Source organism: Ostrea edulis, chromosome 7 (assembly GCF_947568905.1).
Source record: "Ostrea edulis chromosome 7, xbOstEdul1.1, whole genome shotgun sequence".
NCBI lineage: Eukaryota > Metazoa > Mollusca > Bivalvia > Ostreida > Ostreidae > Ostrea > Ostrea edulis.
Genome location: NC_079170.1, coordinates 21,899,721 through 21,926,259, shown reverse-complemented (window position 1 = coordinate 21,926,259; position 26,539 = coordinate 21,899,721). Strand labels below are relative to the sequence as shown.

At 36.6% G+C, this 26,539-nt stretch overlaps 1 protein-coding gene across 5 annotated transcripts in view; it reads right to left on the bottom strand.

Annotated features, from left to right (window-relative positions):
- LOC125654327 (leucine-rich repeat serine/threonine-protein kinase 2-like) overlaps positions 1–26,539 on the bottom strand; it is a 91,282-nt gene that overhangs the window by 9,547 nt on the left and 55,196 nt on the right. For all 5 annotated transcript variants that reach the window (XM_056143675.1, XM_056143677.1, XM_056143676.1 and 2 more), the window contains 16 exons: positions 17,790–17,982; positions 17,288–17,384; positions 16,621–16,675; positions 14,479–14,604; positions 11,927–12,082; positions 11,710–11,813; positions 10,145–10,245; positions 9,830–9,930; positions 9,286–9,354; positions 9,084–9,172; positions 8,139–8,266; positions 7,580–7,686; positions 6,114–6,181; positions 5,791–5,920; positions 5,172–5,339; positions 4,986–5,084 (listed from right to left, as the gene is read on the bottom strand). In XM_056143675.1, coding sequence (XP_055999650.1) covers positions 4,986–5,084; positions 5,172–5,339; positions 5,791–5,920; positions 6,114–6,181; positions 7,580–7,686; positions 8,139–8,266; positions 9,084–9,172; positions 9,286–9,354; positions 9,830–9,930; positions 10,145–10,245; positions 11,710–11,813; positions 11,927–12,082; positions 14,479–14,604; positions 16,621–16,675; positions 17,288–17,384; positions 17,790–17,982 — 1,791 coding nt within the window. The remainder of the gene's footprint in view (positions 1–4,985; positions 5,085–5,171; positions 5,340–5,790; positions 5,921–6,113; positions 6,182–7,579; positions 7,687–8,138; positions 8,267–9,083; positions 9,173–9,285; positions 9,355–9,829; positions 9,931–10,144; positions 10,246–11,709; positions 11,814–11,926; positions 12,083–14,478; positions 14,605–16,620; positions 16,676–17,287; positions 17,385–17,789; positions 17,983–26,539) is intronic.

Below are 26,539 nucleotides of genomic sequence, written 5' to 3'. Positions count from 1 at the left end.
TACTTATTTCTTATTTTATCGTTCATATTTTTAGCGTTTTTACAGCATGGAAATACATGTCATATTTATGGATGTTGTTATATATGTGTTGTTACATAAGTTTACCTATATTTTGTTTACAAAAGAAAATACTCGCCTAACACTGCATCAAATGATAAAATTCCTAACATCAATTTAACGGGGCAATGTCACGATACGATATTTACATGTCTTCCCTTGTCAGGCTTGTGTTGTGTATTATATATTAATCATGCCATCTTACTTCCGCGTCCTGTAACTAAGCAAAATGTACACTAGCTAGGAATACTTTGATATCAATTACTTTTAATCAATGGAAAATGCATTATATAAAACATTTTGCCAAACACAAAATGCTACTATTTCTTATTAATCTATATGGCTAAATGCGTGGCAGAGCACGAGGCCGATTTATACATGCACAATGTATTTCGATATATAGACGTCACTTTTCAAAAGTGACGTCATAATGGGTTGATAGATCATTTTGTCAACTTACATACTACGTTACCTCAGCCGGTAGAGTGTAGTGGAAACGACCAATATGAAGATATTTTTTTTTCATTTACAGTAGAGCTATTTCAATGTAATTCTTATCTACTTTTTATTTAACTTTACAGTGCATATGCTGTCGTGCTATACGACTATATTTAGGCCTAGGCCTATATCTGCAGGATTTGTATTGTTATAATTTTTTAATTACCCCAGGATTCGTAACGTGTTACCCTTTCGTGAATATTAGTATATTACCTATTTTATTACAGACATGTAGGATCGTTTTTTCAAGGGGGAGCGGGAAGCCGGAGAAGTTGACTTCACTATGTCTAAAAATAATACTTGTAAAATTCAGTGAAACAAAAAGCCAACATGTTCTTCAAAATTCTAATTTGTGGGGTGGGGGAGGGTTAGGGTTGACATACATCAGATATATTTTCATTAAATATAATATTGATTAAAGTTTACGTTTTCCCTAACTTCTAGTTCTTCATTCCAGGGGGTTGGGGTTGCTCCCTTCTATATGCAAGGTGAAGATAACGAACAGTGATCAATCTCTATACATGAATTAATTTCATAACTCCTATTAGTACTACTTCGAAACTGCATTCTTACCATTCACTATTACTTTTTAAAAAGTGGCCTAGGGAAGTCACCAAATATATCTTTACTACAAAAATATACGTTGTTAAGAAAGCACCCCCTATTCTATGTGCCTGTATCATACATCGCTTTGTGTTATACACGGATAAATATTATAAATTAATATATTTTGTTATTTCGGATTTCAAACATTTCGGTTGAGCATCACTGAAGAGACATAATTTGTCGAAATGCGCATATGGTGCATCAAAATTGGTACCGTATAAGTTTTACATTATAAAGTTATTTTCTGTCATATATGTACATTCGTGACAAATTAATTTTGTATACATGCACATGATTACTAATGGAATATTTTTCAAATAGCACATTCAAGTAGGCAGCATAAATGTTTATGTTTTGTGAAACGGTTGATTCAACAGGACATGGATTTCAAGGTTTTATTTCATTCCTACAAGCATTCACTACTACCATAAAGGGGAGGGTGATAAATCAAACTTCGTATCTTAGAATTATGGAAAAGCTATACATTGTCAAAAGAAAGAGGGGGCAAGTTTTCCTGTTGTTGAGTTCCTGCAATATTTTTTGTGGAATTTAATGTGGTTATATACTGGGATATGTGTTCTATGTCATGGTCCTTTTGAAAGATACATAATACCACTGGTTAATATTTTTATCATCAAAACGTGGAACAGTTGTTCAAGTAGTAAGGCACGATTTTCACGCACAGGGACACCGTTACACTCTGCCCATCCATTCGCCGTTGACGTAACATTTACATGTGTATTGGCGTGTGCAAAATACATCGCATATCTAAATCATGCGCGGATCTAAATTGGGGTCACCGGAACACCACCCCGGCCTGGAATTGAAGTTATTACATCTGTGTGCTAAGCAATAAGGACAGAACTAGATCACAATATTGATATCATGAAATCATCTTTACAAAACTGGAACATTGTTTAATATCCTTCTTCCATTTTCAATTTACATTATTACCGGTGATTAATTCTCTTTATAGTCATTTTTTATTATATATATATATATACTGCCGTAAAATGGCTGAAATAATACCAATACGATGTAAAACCATAAACAATACTCTACATGTAGGATTAAAAGTATAGATTATAATTTAAACATTTCACTAGTTAATGACAACAAACTGCTGGATAATACAAACCTTTGACTGACGGTATTATATATGGCAGTGAATTGTCATAAAAGACAATTTACTTTTGTACAATTTAAACTGTCACTACTTCATTCATTATTAGAAACTGACTGAGCAGGACTAAATCAAACATGTAGCAAGAGAGGGGGGGGGGGGGGGGGGGGGCTGTCTTAATGTATGATCCTCTCCCATGCGGACCTCGCGGACGCGGTTTGAGACGACAATACTGATTTATAATTCAAACTGTTACAATTGCGTAAATACCAATGCATTGAAAGATGTGTTGTATATAAAGAAGTATTTATCATATATTTTTAAATAGATATACGTGCATATGCTAAAATTTTGAATCTTAAAATCCCGCAAGATTATTTTTAGTTATTCTTTTCATTGTGATAGTGTTGAATACATGTGCAGTACATTCTTAATCCCAATGTCATGTTTTTGGGTTGTTGTTTTTTTCAAGACATTTTAATATTTCTTCTCACATTACTTTGAATGAATTTCATGTTATTTTCACTATATCCAATGTAGCATTGTTTAGTGTCTTCGCTGAATACACCTTTGGTGTTCTTGGGGGGAATTTGAACATGGTGTATATATACGCATAAGTATAGTTTCATGTACCCACTCACCATGTATACAATTGATATTCATTTAATTCATATTTAAACAATGGAATTTAATCCAAATGTAAAGATACAAACATGTGCTGAATGATAAAAAAATAATTGAATATGGGTTACTATACAATTACTAAATACCGTTACACAAATTCGTCATTCAAATCGTAGCATACGCCACATTTGAATCATTTACAAATCATGAATTCATGAAAACTTTCGGAGTGAGTCATCCCGTGGGGATCCGGGTTAGAATAGGTCCTCAGTACCCCTTGCTTGTTGTAAGAGGCGACTAAATGAGACAGTCCTTCGGATGAGACCGCAAAAACCGAGGTCCCGTGTCACAGCAGGTATGGCACGATAAAGATCCTTCCCTGCTCAATGGCCATAAGCGCCGAGCTTAGGCCTAAATTTTGCAGCCCTTCACCGGCAGTGGTGACGTCTCCATATGAGTGAAATATTCTCGATAGGGACGTTAAACAATATTCAATCAATCAATCGGAGTGAGTCAATTAAACATTTCAAATAATAATCACAGTACACTGATACGGCACGCTATGTAACAACGAAACGGTCCCGGAATCAGCCTAAAAAGGTGCAGTCCCCGCACGCGGTTGCAAAGCGTTGCGTGAATGACGACGCTATGTACCAAAAATTATCGTTACACTGTGCATACCTTCGCCATTTCTGCTACTGTATGTAACATACCCTCTCGTTATTATATACCGTGTCGTATCAGTGCACTTATATTTTTGCCAAAAATAATAAGACACAGCCTTCTTGTTCATGACGTCGCATAAAGTAACGTCAAAATGGCACAAAGTTATCGTAAACTATACTGTATTTATGTATGTATTATATGAAAATAAAGCTTCTTACGGACATATGATAATCATTTTATAATAACATATACCTTATTAAAGAACTTTGGGGGATATCTTTTAATTTGAACACGGGGCCAAATTTGGCCCCAAACGCACTAAGTCCTTTAATCTGTTAAGGTCCATGCTGATTGATTGTATATTGTTTAACATCCCTCTCGAAAATATTTTACTCATATGGAGACGTCAACATTTCCAGTGAAGGGCTGCAAAATTTAGGCCAATGTTCGGCGCTGACGGCCTTTGAGCAGTTTATCGTGTCACACCTCAGTTTTTGCTGTTTCATCTAAACGGCTGTCCCATTTAGTCACCTCTTACGACAAGCAAGGGGTACTGAGGACCTATTCTGACCCGGATCTATAACTTTAATCTGATAAGGCCAATGCTGAACTAATTCAGTGTTTTACACATGATCTGGCATAATAAATCTAGTGTTATACACATGATCTAACGTGATAAATTTGATCCAGTAAGGCCTGTGCTGGACTAATTTAATGTTTTACACATAATCTTTCTATGCCCATGCTGGACTAATCTAGTGTTTTACACATGATTTAGCACGATAAATTCAATCTGTTAAGGCCTGTGCTGGACTAATTTAATGTTTTACATGTACACATAATCTTTCTCTGCCCGTGCTGGACTAATCTAGTGTTTTACACATGATTTAGCACGATAAATTCAATCTGTTAAGGCCTGTGCTGGACTAATTTAATGTTTTACACATAATTTTTCTCTGCCCGGGCTGGACTAATCTAGTGTTTTACACATGATCTAGCTCTGCCCGTGCTGGACTAATTTAGTGTTTTACACATGATCTAGCTCTGCCCGTGCTGGACTAATCTAGTGTTTTACACATGATCTAGCTCTGCCGTGCTGGACTAATTTAGTGTTTTACACATGATTTAGCTCTGCCCGTGCTGGACTAATTTAGTGTTTTACACATGATCTAGCTCTGCCCGTGCTGGACTAAATAATTTAGTGTTTTACACATGATTTAGCACGATAAATTCAATCTGTTAAGGCCCGTGCTGGACTAATTTAGTGTTTTACACATGATCTAGCTCTGCCCGTGCTGGACTAATCTAGTGTTTTACACATGATCTAGCTCTGCCTGTGCTGGACTAACTTAGTGTTTTACACATGATCTAGCTCTGCCCGTGCTGGACTAATTCTCTACAACACACTTACCACCTCGGACAATGACAGACTGTATATGAGGACGTTGTCAGGCTTCATGTCTCTGTATACAATCAACATTTTGTGTAGGTAGGCCAAGCCCTCTGTAACCTGATAACAAAACAGACACACAGAAATTGATGTCACAGAACTCATTTCTCAATACAGTTGAACACTCCTTGAACTGATGAAGGGTACCTGCAGAGCTATCCGGTGCTGCACCATTTTATCTAGTGGAGATTTCCCTCTCAGTACTGTTGCCATGGAACCCAGGGGAGCTAATTCTAACACAATGGATCGAGGTTGAATGGAAACTCCCAAAAGGGAGACAACACTGGGATGATTCAGGCATCTTAAGACTGTCACCTGAATAACAGAAACACATAATTGTTCACATATTCATGAAGATGTCACTTCCGGATTGCCATATAGATGTGTATTTTAGTTCAATGAGGATATCTTTTTTATGCTCATAATCAGCTAGACAAGACATGGACAGTTAGATAAAATATAGCAGGGACATATGCCTAATTGATGATATCAATGAGTTCTCTTTCTCTCTCTCTCTCTCTCTCTCATTTCGTAAATGGACAGTTAGATAAAATATTAGCCTAACCATAAATATTGCAGGGACATATGCTTAACTGATGATATCAATGAGTTCTCTCTCTCTCTCTCCCTCTCGTTTCGTAAATGGACAGTTAGATAAAATATTAGCCTAACAATAAATATTGCAGGGACATATGCTTAACTGATGATATCAATGAGTTCTCTCTCTCTCTCCCTCCCCACCCTCTCTCTCTCTGTTTATTTATACCTCTTGTCTGAGCATTTTGTGAGGATGGATGTCTCCGATGGCAGAGAATATCTTGACAGCAGTATCCTGTCCCTGATGTTTCATCTGGTAAACATTACCAAAACCACCATCTCCTAACAGGTTCTCAGCTCTACAAACATCAAATAACTGTAATGGCAAGTTCATCAATACATTATTCAAATGGGAAATTCCAAGTCAGCAATGTAAGTTCACTCATTAATGAATGGTTTTCCAAGTGAAATGATACCACATTTAAATTTTGAAAAATTTTCAGTTTAAATTTAGATTTTTATTTATTTTGAGAGACATGTCAGTGTACAAACTTTTCCTGGATGTTTAACTTTCTGATCAGTAAATGTGGAGGGAGATCACTCATCACAATATCTGGGGCCTGAAAGGATAAAACTCACATTGAAATGAGTACGCTGAATTTCATAGCAGCACTGAATAGAGTAGGATGCCTGTCTCTTTATATTAGAGAGGACAATTAACTTTAAGTTTTTCCAGCAGCATAAATTTTGGCACTGAACCAAAATGCATATAAAATATATAAAACCGCTGGAACTACATTTGGGATTCAAAACGATATTCAGAAGTGGAGATTAACTCTCAAGGTAAGGGGTAGCCGGTGTGTGAACATAGCAATCCATCATACAGGTGTTGTAATTGTAGGTGGTGTGTGACCATAGCAATCCATTATACAGGTGTTGTAATTGTAGCCGGTGTGTGACCATAGCAATCCATCATACAGATGTTGTAATTGTAGTCGGTGTATGAACATAGCAATCCATTATACAGATGTTGTAATTGTAGGTGGTGTGTGAACATAGCAATCCATTATACAGATGTTGTAATTATAGGTGGTGTAATCCACAATTGACAATCAAGTACAAGTTTCTCTTAACTTCTAATTCAATACTGCTAATGCATGTATCTAATACAAAGAACTGCACACTTCACTCCCGCTGCCTTGAAACCTTAAAAAATCTTTTTTCTTCAGTAATAGTGAGGTGTTTTGGAAAACAAGCATCAAGAAATAAGTAGGTGAGATTATGAATTGATATTTGCAGGGTGGGTTGGGTTGGTAAATACAGGGCTCCACCTCCAAGTGATAATACATGGAATAATTCTGATATGTACTTAGGACACAAGTAAACACTGTTGTGTCTTTTACTTACGAGTCATGAGAGAGGCACCGGGTTATTACATTGGATACAGGTCACATTAATGTTGTACTTATGAGTTGTGAGAGAGGCACCAGGTTATTACATTGGATACAGGTCACATTAATGTTGTACTTACGAGTCGTGAGAGAGGCACCGGGTTATTACATTGGATACAGGTCACATTAATGTTGTACTTATGAGTTGTGAGAGAGGCACCGGGTTATTACATTGGATACAGGTCACATTAATGTTGTACTTACGAGTCGTGAGAGAGGCACCGGGTTATTACATTGAATACAAGTCACATTAATGTACTTACGAGTTGTGAAAGAGGCACCGGGTTATTACATTGGATACAGGTCACATTAATGTTGTACTTACGAGTCGTGAGAGAGGCACCGGGTTATTACATTAAATACAGGTCACATTAATGTACTTACGAGTTGTGAAAGAGGCACCGGGTTATTACATTGGATACAGGTCACATTAATGTTGTACTTACGAGTTGTGAGAGAGGCACTGGGTTATTACATTAAATACAGGTCACATTAATGTACTTACGAGTTGTGAAAGAGGCACCGGGTTATTACATTGGATACAGGTCACATTAATGTTGTACTTACGAGTTGTGAGAGAGGCACCGGGTTATTACATTGGATACAGGTCACATTAATGCTGGTTTCTGATATCTGTAACAGTTCCTCGACTTTGAAGAAATGTGGTGGGTCCCCTGAAAAATGAAGTCACAACACTAAATTACCACTCTGTCGTTTTCTTATAGAAATCATACTCTTGTAAAATACATCGTCAAATTTTTATATATTTATCATTCTTGGACAAGAAACATAAAGTACTGTCCAATTCCTTATTTCTTGGGGTAAAATCTTTATGGTTTGAAAAAAAATTTAGCATATTCATGGGAGACTTGATTTCATGGTTGAATAGTTGTCATTCACTACAACAGTCCATTTTCTCTTCTTAATGAAGACTTTAAATTTGCGGACATTTCTATACCATGAAATCAACTAAAACTTAACCTCACAAACAGTTGTAATTCACAGTAATTATCATAGATATCTCTTTAATTACAATTATCACTGCATAATGCTGATTCTTAACTAGAATAAAGTCCCAATATAAAAGAAATCTGTCTAAGACAGGATATAAAGGACATGTACATACCTGTGCACATAAAACAAGGGATGAATTTGACCAGCAGGTCTTGTCCCTGCATGGGGTCAATGGTTGTCAGACCTGGGTACCACTCCTCAATCAGTCCATCTATGTGGTCCACTACCAGTCCTAGAATCCTGTAAGTCAGTCAGAGAACATACATGTAAATACTATTTATTTCACTTCAGTTGCACAATCTGATTGGATGATCAAAATCCATTAAGACAATTCAAATGAAGTAAAGAGGTTTGTTATCATACACATGTATGACATCAGCTGATATGTCACAAAGCAGATTTTCAAAAATGTGGCTGTAAAGCTATTGCTACACTTCTTATCATATTCACATTTTCAGAATAAAACTAACATTTTAAGCAGTCTATAAGATATGAATTACTTAGCAACAGTTTACTCATCAAAGTTTATAAACTGTTAACTGCCCCAATACATAATATGTCCTATAAGTTTAACTTCATTCGTAAAGTAATCTGACTAAAATGAAATATAAATGGAAGTACAATCAATTCTCTGATTGAAGACCTGTTCATCAGGTTCTGTGAGTTGGTTTGGTTTTATACTGTTTAACACCCCTCTTGAGAATTTTTCACTCATATGGAGATGTCACCATTGTCGGTGAAGGGCTGCAAAATTTAGGCCTATGCTTGGCGCTTATGATGGTCTTTGAGCTGGGAGGGATCTTTATCATGCCACACCTGCTGTGACACGGGACCTTGGTTTTTGCAGTTTCATTCGATGGATTATTCCATTTAGTTGTCTCTTATGAGAAGCAAGGGGTACTGAGGACCTATTATAACCCAGATTCCCACGGGACTGTTTTGCAAGTGAAACATACAAATTTTACTACTACTTGTAAGATTCAATGAATTTTCAGATTTCTACAGCCAGCTGACCAACAAGTACAGGTGTATTGATAATAAATTGTAGAAAACATACATGCTCCCTTGTCTGGAAATGGGCACAGTAATGGCTATTTCCTCCTTGTTTCCTGTAATACCCTCCGAATCCACTAAACAGAATGTCTCCTGAGAAATTGTACAAAAGAAATCAAGAATTATTGTAATGATTTTCAATTAGGAATTTCTTAATCATCAAAGTTATTAAATATTGTAAACGGTAAATGACATGAAATTTTTACCTGACTCCAGAACATGAAGATGCCTTTGTTCCAGTAGGTTAACGTGGGTTCATGTCCTCCAATCAACACCTTAAACAAGAGTCACAATTGTACAATTAATGTTTTATTTTCTTGCAATACAAAGTAAAACATTGAAAAGGATATTAATACAGATATTACAAAATAAAATCAAACATGCGTGAAAAAGTTACCAAAAAGAGAAAAGAATGTTTAACCTGGAGAACTCTTTCCACGATAATTTTCATAAAATACATAATACTATGACAAAGTATTCCTTACACCATTACATACATGTAACATGTATATTAATAACAACATTATTCACATGGATTTCAATGAATATATGCATAAATGGATTACAATGGATGAATTCATGCACGTTATTCCCACGAATGAATGAAAGATATTCCCAAGAATGTATGTTATTCCCATGGATTTCAATGAATGAATAGCATACATTTTATTACATATTTCAATAGATGAATGCATTACATGTTAATGCTGAGTTCTTATAACTGACTGTTATTCTGGTTACTGATATTACCTCTGTCACCTGACTTTGAGAAAAGACAATGAGTCTAGTGATGAGTCGGGACCACATTCCCAGGGGGATGTAGGCCATTACATAGTAACGGCAGATCTTGTCTGAAAATAAAACATCGGCACACCCATCACCACTGTAACAACAGACCCCCCTCCCCAAAATAAAAACAATGAATTCACAAGAGACCTTCAGTTTCACTGCCTTCACTGGTTCAAAGCAGAAAATATCCACAATTGACATTATATTGAAATCTTATCATTATTTTTCTTCTATCTTTTTTACAGCACTATCTGTGGGAATTTTCTTCAAATTTACCATTTTTAGACAATACTGGAATATTAAGATGAGGTTTCTTTTCAGGCAGGTGACATGGAATTAGAAGTTCCTCCTCAGAGTATGGAAGAGCAATCTCAAACCTAAAAAAGAAAGCCCTTCATGTGTATTTCATTAGACATTATCAACAAGAGAAAGCACCTCATGTGTATTTCATTAGACACAAACAGGAAGTGAATACTATATCCCCAAGGGGTATTATCTAAAATATACTGTGCAATCATTAGATTTGGTATGGGCTTAATTTTTGTGGATTTTGTGGGTAACCCTAATGTAAGAATTTAAATTAAGTCACAACCAAATTTAATATCCAATTCATATATTTCAATGTACAGAAGCAATATCTACAAAATTACTTCAACAATAAAATAGTTTATATTTTTGGTAAATACATAAATATAAACAATAAAATGTTTTCTTGTAGTAAGCACTGCAGAAAAAAATCATAATCCGCATTAGCAAGTTATAGCAATCATCAGCCAAACAACGCAAGAAAGAAAGACATTCTATTGTTCATATTTTTGAATTTTCAAAAACTATAATCTAGGTTCAAGTAATGAATATGATATCGTTGACCTATTCATTACTTTAAACGGAACAGCCAATGCACCCTTTGACCTTGATGATGCTCCATATTTCGTAATGAATACGCGGACAGGTGGTATTAAAAATCCGGATGAAACTAGTTTGCAATAAACATGTATTCATTGTCACAGATGAAAGCAATATCAATTTCAAAAGAAAAAAGAAAAGAAAAGATTCAGTGAAAGTAAATTTATCCCAATGAAAAATAAAAATCCACAAAAATTGGCCCCTATGAATTTATATGATTCCAGTTATTCTTTCTGCAGATATCTACACAGATGGGTGACATGAAGCAGTAACTAGAATTGTCCTAACAGGACTAATATCCACTGGGAACATTGGATGGTGGGAAATAGTGAATTTGTGATCAATGAAGAGCAAATGGTTTTCAAGAGCTACTCTTGACATTGATAATACACCCTCCCCCAATGGAAAAAAATATCTATAACTTCTTTAAATGTTAAAAAAGCAGGTTTTAATCAAATCTGTTCACCAGAGTTAAAGAGATACTCATGTCTATGGATGGACAAAAAAAAGCTCAATCAAACTAGCAGGAGCACAACTCCATTACTCATACAAGATACACAAAGTTTTAATTAAATCTGTTCATCAGTGTTTAAGATATACTCTGGACAAATGATGTCTATGGACGTACAGACAAGGTGATTCCAGTATAACCCATCCCACCCCCTCCCCCAAAACTTTGTTTGCAGGGGAAATAACTCTGTAAGTATCAGTAACAGGTATCATTAGCGATTTATGCAGATAGAGGTGACAGTGAGCGATTGACTGACTTTTCCAGTATCAGTAATGGAATAATAACAGGTATAAGTGATCTATATAGAGAGAGGGAGGTGACGGTGAGTGATTGACTGACTTTTCCAGTATCAGTAATGGAATAATAACAGGTACAAGTGATCTATACACAGAGAGAGAGAGGTGACAGTGAGCGATTGACTGACTTTTCCAGAAGCCTTAGATACTGTGGAATGAGGTCCTTGGGAAATACAAAGTTCTCTACTCTCTTCCCGGTAAACAGCAAGTTCACATCTTTTTTCCTCAAGATCTACAAAACATCAAATTATATCTATATTCCTCACAAATATTGTAATGCTTTACAAAACATCTTACAACTAATCTGAGCTAGGTCTCGAAGATATTAGTATATTAGTAACTTACCCCGTTTTTGATGAATGGGTTGATTTGATGCACAGTGACCACTTGAGCCATCATCCTACACAACCAGCCCGGGTCAATGAAGTAAAGGTCCCTCAAGTTTAGAGCCTTGTCAGGGTAATGTAGCAGTACACCACACTCATGAAGGAACCTCACAGCCTGTAAACAACACAAAAATAACCTTAGGAACCTCACAGCCTGTAACAACACAGAAATAACCTTTAGGAACCTTGCAGCCTGTAAACAACACATAAATAACCTTTAGGAACCTCACAGTCTGTAAACACAGAAATAACCTTTAAGAACCTCACAGCCTGTAACAACACAAAAATAACCTTTAGGAACCTTGCAGCCTGTAAACAACACAGAAACAGTCTGTAAACAACACAAAAATAACCTTTAGGAACCTCACAGCCTGTAAACAACACAAAAATAACCATTAGGAACCTCGCAGCCTGTAAACAACACAGAAACAGTCTGTAAACAACACAAAAATAACCTTTAGGAACCTCACAGCCTGTAACAACACAGAAATAACCTTTAGGAACCTCACAGCCTGTAACAACACAGAAACAGTCTGTAAACAACAGAGAAATAACCTTAGGAATCTCACAGCCCGTAAACAACACAGAAACAGTCTGTAAACAACACAGAAATAACCTTTAGGAACCTCACAGCCTGTAACAACACACAAATAACCTTTAGGAACCTCACAGCCTGTAACAACACAGAAATAACCTTTAGAAACCTCACAGCCTGTAAACAACACATAAATAACCTTTAGAAACCTCACAGCTTGTAAACACAGAAATAACCTTTAGGAACCTCACAGCCTGTAACAACACAGAAATAACCTTTAGAAACCTCACAGCTTGTAAACACAAAAATAACCTTTAGGAACCTCACAGCTTGTAAACACAGAAATAAACTTAGGAACCTCACAGCCTGTAAACAACACAGAAACAGTCTGTAAACAACAGAGAAATAACCTTAGGAACCTCACAGCCCGTAAACAACACAGAAACAGTCTGTAAACAACAGAGAAATAACCTTAGGAACCTCACAGCCCGTAAACAACACAGAAACAGTCTGTAAACAACAGAGAAATAACCTTAGGAACCTCACAGCCTGTAACAACACAGAAATAACCTTTAGAAACCTCGCAGCCTGTAAACAACACAGAAACAGTCTGTAAACAACAGAGAAATAACCTTAGGAACCTCACAGCCCGTAAACAACACAGAAACAGTCTGTAAACAACAGAGAAATAACCTTAGGAACCTCACAGCCTGTAACAACACAGAAATAACCTTAGGAACCTCACAGCCTGTAAACAACACAAAAATAACCTTTAGAAACCTCACAGCTTGTAAACACAGAAATAACCTTAGGAACCTCACAGCCTGTAAACAACACAAAAATAACCTTAGGAACTCACAGCCCGTAACAACACAGAAATAACCTTTAGGAACCTCACAGCCTATAACAACACAGAAATAACCTTTAGAAACCTCACAGCTTGTCAACACAGAAATAACCTTTAGAAACCTCACAGCCTGTAAACACAGAAATAACCTTAGGAACCTCACAGCCTGTAACAACACATAAATAACCTTTAGGAACATCACAGCCTGTAAACAACACAGAAACAGCCTGTAAACAACACAGAAATAACCTTAGGAACCTCACAGCTTGTAACAATACAGAAATAACCTTAGGAACCTCGCAGCCTGTAAACAACACATAAACATCCAGTTGATAAACTAACAGTTTTTAAATATAACAGAAAGAGTCACTGAACATCCTATAAATAACACAATAAAGCTAATCATAACAAACATAATCATAGAAAATAGAGTTAAACTAATGAGACTACCTAATTGTGGAATCATTTAAATAGGTGCATATCAAAGTTATCACACATTTGAAAATCACATTCACATGATCTTCTAAAATCCCCATACTATATAGTACAGAAATAGACAACAATTTAAAAAAAAAATTCCTTTCATATTGACCTTTCATGAATAATTTCAATGCAGGACAAAGACACAAGAAAATTGAAAAGCAATGTATTTGATGGTCCTATGGAATAGAAATGTGGTCACAAACTAGCCAGGCCTGGAGGTTATAAAACTTTTTTGAGCCCGTTTCACACTCAAAACTCAAACTCTGTGCTCTAAATCGTACTCATACTCAAAAGTCAAGGTTATAAAACTTTTATAAAATTATTCTCACTCAAATGGAGTACATGCTCAAGATTTTTCGAGTATGCTTCGGAGTTTGCTCAGAGTTGTACTCAAAACAAAAATGGCTGAGTTTGAGTATGAGTACGGTAAAAGTTTTATAACCTCCAAGACTGGATCCAGCAGAACTAACTACAGTTACAGAGAGACTAAAATCAAAACCAAACTTCTATTTCCAGTGCATAATTATAGACTGAAACCAATAATAATATTCTATTTGCTTTTCTGATTTCACAGCTACTGTTTATGAAAACATTTCCTAATTGTGTTGCTCTGTATTCTTCTCTTTGCAGTCTAATGACAACATACCTGGTGAAGTTCATCTTCATCTAGATCCAGGGCAGCATCCTGTACGATCTTCAGCAGCTGGTTGTGTTTCATCACCGGGAACGACTGCTCCATCCTCCTTGTTTCAGTCAGCAGGTCCGCTAATTTCTGCAACATCAACATTCTTGTCATGAATTCTCTCTTCAGAATCTGCTCTTGGTCAAGGTTAACTACCATCATTTTTTTTTTACCATTATCAATAAGAGGAAGCAGTATACAGATTGAATCAAGTTAAGCTCTGATATTCCATGTTAGCATTCCCTTCAAATGGTGAGTGGTGTACAGTCCCTGAAACATTCTTCTTTCCCACTTGAACGGTGAGCGAACGGTGAATGCACAGTGAGCGAACGATAAACGAATGGAGAGCGAACAGTGAACAAACGCAGAGTGAACTGTGAACGCAATTTAGTGAACGGTAAGTGAACGCAGAGCGCAAAGTGAACGGTGAACGAACGCTGAGCGCATGCTGAACACAAAATGATCTATTTACTCGGAATGTTTCGGATTTTTTCCTGGGATTTTACTTATTTCATAATCATGTACTAAAATACATGTACATATATATTTCATCAATTAATAAAAAATTAAATAAACCGGAATCATGATACAGCATATTTTACAGTTCTGGATATATTCAATGAAATATATTTTTGTACAAGTACCGAGTATACATGTATATATTTCATGAAATTATCGCAAATTGTACATTAATACACGCAACAGTCATACACAAGCAAAAGCAAATTTCGTATGTACATTGTGTATACCATTACATGTACAGATACATTTAATGCATGGGTATAATATATATACAATGCATGTGAAAAGGAAAACACTATTAGTCTACATGTGTAGTGATATCCAGAATTTACAGGTGTTCATGTATGGCTTCAAACTTTACGAGCTGGATCGTTTGGGATACTTGTAATTAACAAACACCCCCGAAAGGAGTCAAGATAGATGCAGTAAACAAACAATACGGACAGTATACCCTGTGTCAACACCTCAACACTTCTATCAGTATTAAATATCCCTACTTACATTTTGTGTCATTCAATTGTCGCAGCTAAATCGACCCGAGGAAATAATCCTAGAATTTATGCACATGTAAGTACAAAACTTACTATTTTTATTATTAATGTGACCATAGATTGCAGTTAGATTGAGCAATATTTGTATAATGTTTAAAGTATAATGCAGAAACGTACAAGGTAAACAATTACATCTTTGCATTAAGGACACATGACTGTTACAAAAGTTTCAAAGGCAAGAGTAGTAAATATCAGTTTATCGACAATGTCTTTCATAAATATAGGCATAAAATAGCTATATCAATTTGACATTCTGAACGTACATACGGTACAATGTACATTATGTAGCATCGTTTGTTTGTTTTTTATATTTTTCAAAGTAAGGGGGGGGGGGGGGTTGACTTGTTTAAAACTCGTGTCAAGCAATGCAAAATAATTATAATAATTTGTGCTTTTGCCCAAACTTGTAAATGCTAAATCGTCAACACAGGGGAAGAGGTTTTCAATACCTGAAACTGCCTTATTTTTTTGTACTTGGGTTAAATTCATAACGACAAACTCTTATATTCGTCTCTCATTTAGATTTTTTTTAAACAAAAGCTCAAACGAACCTTTCGGCATTCACAGTGGATAATCCTGACATTTTGTATTTCAAAATTAAATTTCTTATATAGTAAGAAAATCTCCTTCCACTCTTACGCACATGTTCAATTTTCATTTTCGCCTTGCTATCAAGATTGGTCCTTTCAGTTTGGTGTTCCGAATGACAATGAAAAGACTGAACGATGAACAAACGGTGAGCACACGCTGAACGCTTTGTGAACGGTGAGCGCACGCTGAACGCAAAACTGTGAACGGAGAGCGCATGGTGAACACACGCTGAACGAACGGTGAACACATGCTGAACGAACGGTGAACGCACGCTGAGTGAACGGTGAGCAAACGGAAAAATGGTAAAGTAGAACGTTTCAGGTACTGTAGCATGCACCCAGACATGGCCTCCGTGTTTGATACTTCAAGGGAACTTTAACATTACCAGGCTCTATAAAACTTCCACTGTTCAGGCAGAAATCAATATGTAAGTGTAACTTACCACATAACTGGCAGGAACTTTCTGTCCCATCACAAACTGGCCCCTGACCTTGTAACTGATAAAGTACAAATGGATCTTAGGAAGATACACAAACAGTAGTATGTGCCTGTATCACTAATCTGTTGAACAATAAATTTTCTGATATGCGGTTTATCATACATACACATTTTGTTGTGGCATATATTTCCTGACAAAGAATATTTTGTTTTTAAATGAGGACAATGTATAATGGTAATGCTAAACTTTAAAATCACGTGCATCTTTTTAAAAAGTAAACATATGGATATATGTTCTACAGAAAACGTATGTATGTATGTATGGATGTATGTACTACAGAAATCCCAGGAAAAACAATATATTTGCTATGTCTCATTGAATTTCTAGTTCTAAGCAAATTCACTATATAACAAAGTAAAACTTATACGGTACCAATTTTGATGGACCTGAGGCGCATTTCGACAGATAATGTCTCTTCAGTGATGCTCAACCGAAATTTTTGAAATCCGAAATAACAATGAACTTGCTAGAGCTATTATAGGGAAAAACAGTGTGACAAAAAAGTGGAGTCAAATTCGTCTAAGGATAAGAGCTATGCATGAGGGAGATAATCCTTAATTTTATAATGAGATGTGACTGTGTAGAAGCCTTTCATGTTATTAAAACTCACTCATCTACCACTCTCTTAATGATTTCTCTCAGCTGTTCTATCGTCCAGTTTTCACTGTTGCACATCACCGGTACGCAGTGCCTCACTTCTGGGTATCCTACAAAACAAACCCAATTTTAAGAAAAGATGTTTATGACTTCACATTGAAAACTAGAACTGTCTAAATGGGACCAATGTCTGGATTCAACTAAACTGGGGCATATCTGAATTGTCCTAATTTATAATCAGCCATGAAGATTTTGTTTATGTAAAGATCCTGATGCACCATCTGGTCATAAGTATCCCTTGATCCTAATATTAGATTCCAGTGTCTCTCCATTTCAAATGTATGGCATGGACAGGAAGTGGGTTTATGGTATGAACAGGAAGTGGGAAGGAGGGATAGACAGATGGAAGGACACACATAAGGACATAGTCTAGCCTTTGTTTAAGGAGATATTAAGATATGTGTTTGACTCCATTCTGTAATATACTGTACTGTACTAGTATTCACAGTGCATACCTCCTTTAGAAATGACATGATTTAGTCTGTCAGTCATGATATCCACCAGCTCCATCCGTTTTTCCTCCGGGACTTTGTCTAGGTGAGTCATCACGACAATGACAGGACACCCCGGGGCTCTGGCCTGTATATTACACAGCCACGGCTTCAGTCGTTCGATCTCCGACGACCCTTCCTTTATGTTACACACAACCTACAATCAAATTTAAAACAAATAGCTGTAATTGCGTAAAAGCATATATTTATAAATTAACATACAGTATAATCTGTCTAAACCGGCTATGTGTGGTTCCAAAGAAATTGGCCAGTTTGTACAGAGTCCGGAGTGCAGAATGTTGACAAAAATGAGAGTTGCTTCCCTTGTATTCACTATCTATGCATACGTGTGTAATGATTGCTAATGTTTTAATATATCACAAAAGAATTCAAAATGTAAAAATATAAATGTCAGTGTTTTATTGTCGTGCTCATTTGAAAAAGTTTCAATTTTTATTAAACAGTTGAAAATCTGGGAATTATTCGCGCAATTTTCTGTTGGTAAATTGTCGATTTCGTCTACATCATCGCCGTTATCAAGTGCTACATTATGTACGTTCCTCAACTTTGTGTTGTGTTCGTTTAAAAATTTGTCTTTCCCAGCTTTCATTGTAAATGTATCGCTTTCAACTGTCTCAATTTGTGAAACGGAAACTACTGCAATGCCGAGTGATCGACCGGACATGGCGAGTTGTGCTAACTAACTGCATATCATCACTGTCTGACTCGCCGTAGAGCTCCGAGAAGTCCACGAGGGGAAACCCTGCTTTTGGAAAACATAACGGGATTGTTGCCGATTTTGTTTCATTCCAAGAATGTATCGAATTCATCGATTAATTGAACTTTGTCTTTTAATGTCAGTTCTCGTCTCTGTCGTTAAGGGGAGCGCCATTACCTCGTGCGTGGTGCTGTCATAATTGAAAAGTGCACCCCCTAAAAATCAGGTTTTATTTTAAACTGATCGCGACTCCTCGCCAGTTGCACTCTTTTACTTACCTGTGGCCTCCCTTTAGACACCCTTTGTGTACACCGCGTGTGATCGACCGAATACCGACAGGTTGGTCATCGTGGGGTGGCTGGTTTAAATGCGATAATTAGAGCTAATTATGAGCAGTTGGGACCTTGTGTACACCGAATACAATGGACCGCAACAATTAGAGTGGTGTATCATCGAGGGGCCGGTTTACACAGGATAATTAAAGTTAAGTGATAGCAGTTGGGACTGTGTAAGCCGGCCGATATACAGAATACGCAGTATCCGGAGTACAGGGAATTATTAATAAAGGATTTGTTAAAGAAATGTTAGGGACTATATTTTGTGGCCGGAATTGACAGAGCGCCAGAGTACTCAGAGGCCTGTTTGGACAAATTATACTGTATTTTGAAATACATGTATGAACAAGGATTCTCCTGCGCCTATTAATCAGTCTATGAATGAATATTTTCATACACTTATATTGTGAATTTTTTTTTCTTCATTTACTGGAATTTTATACAGATCTTAAAATGTTTGAAAAGAATATTTTAAAAATAAAGATAAAATGCCAGACAGCTACATATTTCACAAGTTTTTAATCTAATCGGTCTAGCAGGGCATCATCAAAAGCAACCTTGTGAATAAAACAGTGTCATTGTATTTTTTAATAGCTGACACTAATATCTTGATGATCGGTCCAGGTGTGTCAAAGGAAACACATCTACCTGTAACATTACAATACACAAAGTACCAGATAAAGGAAACAGCTGTAACATCATAATACACTAGATACCAGATAGAGGAAACACACCCACCTGTAACATTACAAGAGGCCCAGGGGCCTTATAGGTCACCTGAGTATCATGTAACAACCTTCCAATGTTTGAATTAGGTTTGTGTTTAAATATAAAAATCTTACTTTTGGATGGAAGAAACATTGAATAGCTATGTGGTCAGCCCCGCCTTTGCACCAGAACCCCTCACCCAGGGGCCATAAATTTCAGTTTTGAAAGAAGCATCCTTGATCATCATTATCATACTATTAGTTTGTCTACTTAATACCCAGCAGCAGAGGAGAAGATTTTCAAAGAAATAAAATGCATTTTCACTATATGATCAATAGGGCCCCACCCTAATACCAGAACCCCTGACCCAGGGACCATGAATTTCACAATTTTGAAAGAGGCATCCTTGCTCATCATAACCATGCTATTGGTTTGTCTACTTAATACCCAAGGACAGAGAAGAAGATTTTCAAAGAAATAATGCATTTTCACTATATGACTTATAGAGTCCCACCCTAGCACCAGAACCCCTGATCCAGGGGCCATGAATTTCACAATTTTTAATAAGAGGTACTGTGAGCAATGTTCACTAAGAATACCCCCTGCTTAACCCAATCTCCAAAAGGGTGTTGGTAATAGGCATAAACTACCTCTTTTCTGAGTGTTGCTACTTCGATGTCCAGTGCGCATGACCTTTGACCTTTTGACCCCAAAATCGATAGGGAACATCTTCATCCCATGGGTAGTCCATATATATGATATGGTGACGGTAGGTGGAAAGGATAATGCTTTAGAGCCCGGAAACCATTGCGTCTACAGACGGACGGACAGCCCGATTCCAGTATACCCCCCCCCCACCCCCACCCCCCCCACAACTTGTTGTGGGGGTTATAAAGAGGCATCCTTGCTCATCATTACCATGCTATTAATTTGTCTACTTAATACCCAGAGACAGAGAAGAAGATTTTCAAAGAATTTCTACATTTTCACTATATGACCAATAGAGCCCCACCCTAACACAAGAACCCCTGCCCCAGGGGCCATGAATTTCACAATTTTGGTAGAGGGCTCAACGCTCATTATAATTATGCCCACAGTTTGGCTTCTTGATGTCCAGGAGTAAAGAAGAAGATTTTTTAAAATTACACTCATTTTGATGGTTTTTGCCCCACCCCTCAGGCCCCAGGGGGGCAGGGACCACGAATTTCACAATTTTTGTTCCCCTCCACCCACAGATGCTATATGTCAAAATTGGTTGAAATTGGTTCAGGGGTTTCAGAGAAGAAGCTGAAAATGTTCAAATGTTAACGCACGACGACGGACAAAAACAGATAGCAATAGGTCACCTGAATGAATTCAGGTGACCTAACAATACACTAGATACCAGATAAAGGAAACACATTCATCTGTAACATTACAATACACTAGATACCAGATAGAGGAAACACACCCACCTGTAACATTACAATACACTAGATACCAGATAGAGGAAACACACCCACCTGTAACATTACAATACACTAGATACCAGATAGAGGAAACACACCCACCTGTAACATTACAATACACTAGATACCAGATAGAGGGAACACATCCACCTGTAACATTACAATACACTAGATACCAGATAAAGTAAACACATCCACCTGTAACATTACAATACACTAGGTACCAGATAGAGGAAACACATTCATCTGTAACATTACAATACACTAGATACCAGATAGAGGAAACACATCCACCTGTAACATTACACTACACTAGATACCAGATAGAGGAAACACATTCATCTGTAACATTACAATCAATACCAGATAGAGGAAACACACCCACTTGTAACATTATAATACACTAGATACCAGATAAAGGAAACACACCCACCTGTAACATTATAATACACTAGATACCAGATAGAGGAAACACATCCACCTGTAACATTATAATACACTAGATACCAGATAGAGGAAACACATCCACCTGTAACATTATAATACACTAGATACCAGATAGAGGGAACACACCCACCTGTAACATTATAATACACTAGATAACAGATAGAGGAAACACACCCACCTGTAACATTATAATACACTAGATACCAGATAAAGTAAACACACCCACCTGTAACATTACAATACACTAGGTACCAGATAGAGGAAACACATTCATCTGTAACATTACAATACACTAGATACCAGATAGAGGGAACACATTCATCTGTAACATTACAATCAATACCAGATAGAGGAAACACACCCACCTGTAACATTATAATACACTAAGTACCAGATAAAGGAAACACATCCATCTGTAACATTACAATACACTAGGTACCAGATAGAGGAAACACATCCACCTGTAACATTACAATACACTAGGTACCAGATAGAGGGAACACATTCATCTGTAACATTATAATACACTAGATACCAGATAAAGTAAACACACCCACCTGTAACATTACAATACACTAAGTACCAGATAGAGGAAACACATTCATCTGTAACATTATAATACACTAGATACCAGATAGAGGGAACACATCCACCTGTAACATTATAATACACTAGATACCAGATAAAGTAAACACACCCACCTGTAACATTACAATACACTAGATACCAGATAGAGGGAACACATTCACCTGTAACATTACAATACACTAGATACCAGATAAAGTAAACACACCCACCTGTAACATTACAATACACTAGGTACCAGATAGAGGGAACACATTCACCTGTAACATTACAATACACTAGGTACCAGATAAAGTAAACACACCCACCTGTAACATTACAATACACTAGGTACCAGATAGAGGGAACACATTCACCTGTAACATTACAATACACTAGATACCAGATAGAGGAAACACATTCATCTGTAACATTACAATCAATACCAGATAGAGGAAACACACCTACCTGTAACATTATAATACACTAGATACCAGATAGAGGAAACACATCCACCTGTAACATTACAATCAATACCAGATAGAGGAAACACACCCACCTGTAACATTATAATACACTAAGTACCAGATAGAGGAAACACATTCATCTGTAACATTACAATACACTAGATACCAGATAAAGGAAACACACCCACCTGTAACATTATAATACACTAAGTACCAGATAGAGGAAACACATCCATCTGTAACATTACACTACACTAGGTACCAGATAGAGGAAACACATCCATCTGTAACATTACAATACACTAGATACCAGATAAAGTAAACACACCCACCTGTAACATTACAATACACTAGATACCAGATAGAGGGAACACATTCATCTGTAACATTACAATACACTAAGTACCAGATAGAGGAAACACATCCACCTGTAACATTACAATACACTAGATACCAGATAAAGTAAACACACCCACCTGTAACATTACAATACACTAGATACCAGATAAAGGAAACACATCCACCTGTAACATTACAATACACTAAGTACCAGATAGAGGAAACACATCCACCTGTAACATTATAATACACTAGGTACCAGATAAAGTAAACACACCCACCTGTAACATTACAATACACTAGATACCAGATAAAGTAAACACACCCACCTGTAACATTACAATACACTAGATACCAGATAGAGGGAACACATTCATCTGTAACATTACAATACACTAAGTACCAGATAGAGGGAACACACCCACCTGTAACATTATAATACACTAAGTACCAGATAGAGGAAACACATTCATCTGTAACATTACAATACACTAGATACCAGATAGAGGGAACACACCCACCTGTAACATTATAATACACTAAGTACCAGATAGAGGAAACACATTCATCTGTAACATTACAATACACTAGATACCAGATAAAGTAAACACACCCACCTGTAACATTATAATACACTAGATACCAGATAGAGGGAACACATCCACCTGAAACATTATAATACACTAGATACCAGATAGAGGAAACACATCCACCTGTAACATTATAATACACTAAGTACCAGATAGAGGAAACATATCCACCTGTAACATTACAATACACTAGGTACCAGATAGAGGGAACACATTCATCTGTAACATTACAATACACTAGATACCAGATAAAGGAAACACATCCATCTGTAACATTACAATACACTAGGTACCAGATAGAGGAAACACATCCACCTGTAACATTACAATACACTAGGTACCAGATAGAGGGAACACATTCATCTGTAACATTACAATCAATACCAGATAGAGGAAACACATTCATCTGTAACATTACAATACACTAGATACCAGATAGAGGGAACACATTCATCTGTAACATTACAATACACTAAGTACCAGATAAAGGAAACACATCCACCTGTAACATTACAATACACTAAGTACCAGATAGAGGAAACACATCCACCTGCAACATTATAATACACTAGATACCAGATAGAGGGAACACATTCATCTGTAACATTACAATACACTAGATACCAGATAGAGGAAACACATCCACCTGTAACATTACAATACACTAGATACCAGATAGAGGGAACACATCCATCTGTAACATTACAATCAATACCAGATAGAGGAAACACACCCACCTGTAACATTATAATACACTAGATACCAGATAGAGGAAACACACCCACCTGTAACATTATAATACACTAGATACCAGATAGAGGAAACACACCCACCTGTAACATTATAATACACTAGATACCAGATAGAGGGAACACACCCACCTGTAACATTATAATACACTAGATACCAGATAGAGGGAACACACCCACCTGTAACATTATAATACACTAGATACCAGATAAAGTAAACACACCCACCTGTAACATTATAATACACTAGATACCAGATAGAGGGAACACATCCACCTGTAACATTATAATACACTAGATACCAGATAAAGTAAACACACCCACCTGTAACATTATAATACACTAGATACCAGATAGAGGGAACACATCCATCTGTAACATTACAATCAATACCAGATAGAGGAAACACATTCATCTGTAACATTACAATACACTAGATACCAGATAGAGGGAACACATTCATCTGTAACATTACAATCAATGCCAGATAAAGTAAACACACCCACCTGTAACATTACAATACACTAAGTACCAGATAGAGGAAACACATTCATCTGTAACATTACAATACACTAGATACCAGATAAAGGAAACACACCCACCTGTAACATTATAATACACTAAGTACCAGATAGAGGAAACACATCCATCTGTAATATTATAATACACTAGATACCAGATAAAGTAAACACACCCACCTGTAACATTACAATACACTAAGTACCAGATAGAGGGAACACATTCATCTGTAACATTACAATACACTAGATACCAGATAGAGGGAACACATCCATCTGTAACATTACAATCAATACCAGATAGAGGAAACACATTCATCTGTAACATTACAATACACTAGATACCAGATAGAGGGAACACATTCATCTGTAACATTACAATACACTAAGTACCAGATAGAGGAAACACACCCACCTGTAACATTACAATACACTAAGTACCAGATAGAGGAAACACATTCATCTGTAACATTACAATACACTAGATACCAGATAAAGGAAACACACCCACCTGTAACATTACAATACACTAAGTACCAGATAGAGGAAACACATCCATCTGTAATATTATAATACACTAGATACCAGATAAAGTAAACACACCCACCTGTAACATTACAATACACTAAGTACCAGATAGAGGGAACACATTGATCTGTAACATTACAATGCACTAGATACCAGATAAAGTAAACACACCCACCTGTAACATTACAATACACTAAGTACCAGATAAAGGGAACACATCCACCTGTAACATTACAATACACTAGATACCAGATAAAGTAAACACACCCACCTGTAACATTACAATACACTAGATACCAGATAGAGGAAACACATTCATCTGTAACATTACACTACACTAGGTACCAGATAGAGGAAACACATTCATCTGTAACATTACAATACACTAGATACCAGATAAAGTAAACACACCCACCTGTAACATTACAATACACTAAGTACCAGATAGAGGAAACACATTCATCTGTAACATTATAATACACTAGATACCAGATAGAGGAAACACATTCATCTGTAACATTACAATACACTAGATACCAGATAAAGTAAACACACCCACCTGTAACATTACAATACACTAGATACCAGATAGAGGGAACACATTCATCTGTAACATTACAATCAATACCAGATAGAGGAAACACACCCATCTGTAACATTACAATACACTAGGTACCAGATAGAGGAAACACATCCACCTGTAACATTACAATACACTAGATACCAGATAAAGTAAACACACCCACCTGTAACATTACAATACACTAGATACCAGATAGAGGAAACACACCCATCTGTAACATTACAATACACTAGGTACCAGATAAAGTAAACACACCCACCTGTAACATTACAATACACTAGGTACCAGATAGAGGGAACACATTCATCTGTAACATTATAATACACTAGGTACCAGATAGAGGAAACACATTCATCTGTAACATTACACTACACTAGGTACCAGATAGAGGAAACACATTCATCTGTAACATTACAATACACTAGATACCAGATAAAGTAAACACACCCACCTGTAACATTACAATACACTAAGTACCAGATAGAGGAAACACATTCATCTGTAACATTATAATACACTAGATACCAGATAGAGGAAACACATTCATCTGTAACATTACAATACACTAGATACCAGATAAAGTAAACACACCCACCTGTAACATTACAATACACTAGATACCAGATAGAGGGAACACATTCACCTGTAACATTACAATCAATACCAGATAGAGGAAACACACCCATCTGTAACATTACAATACACTAGGTACCAGATAGA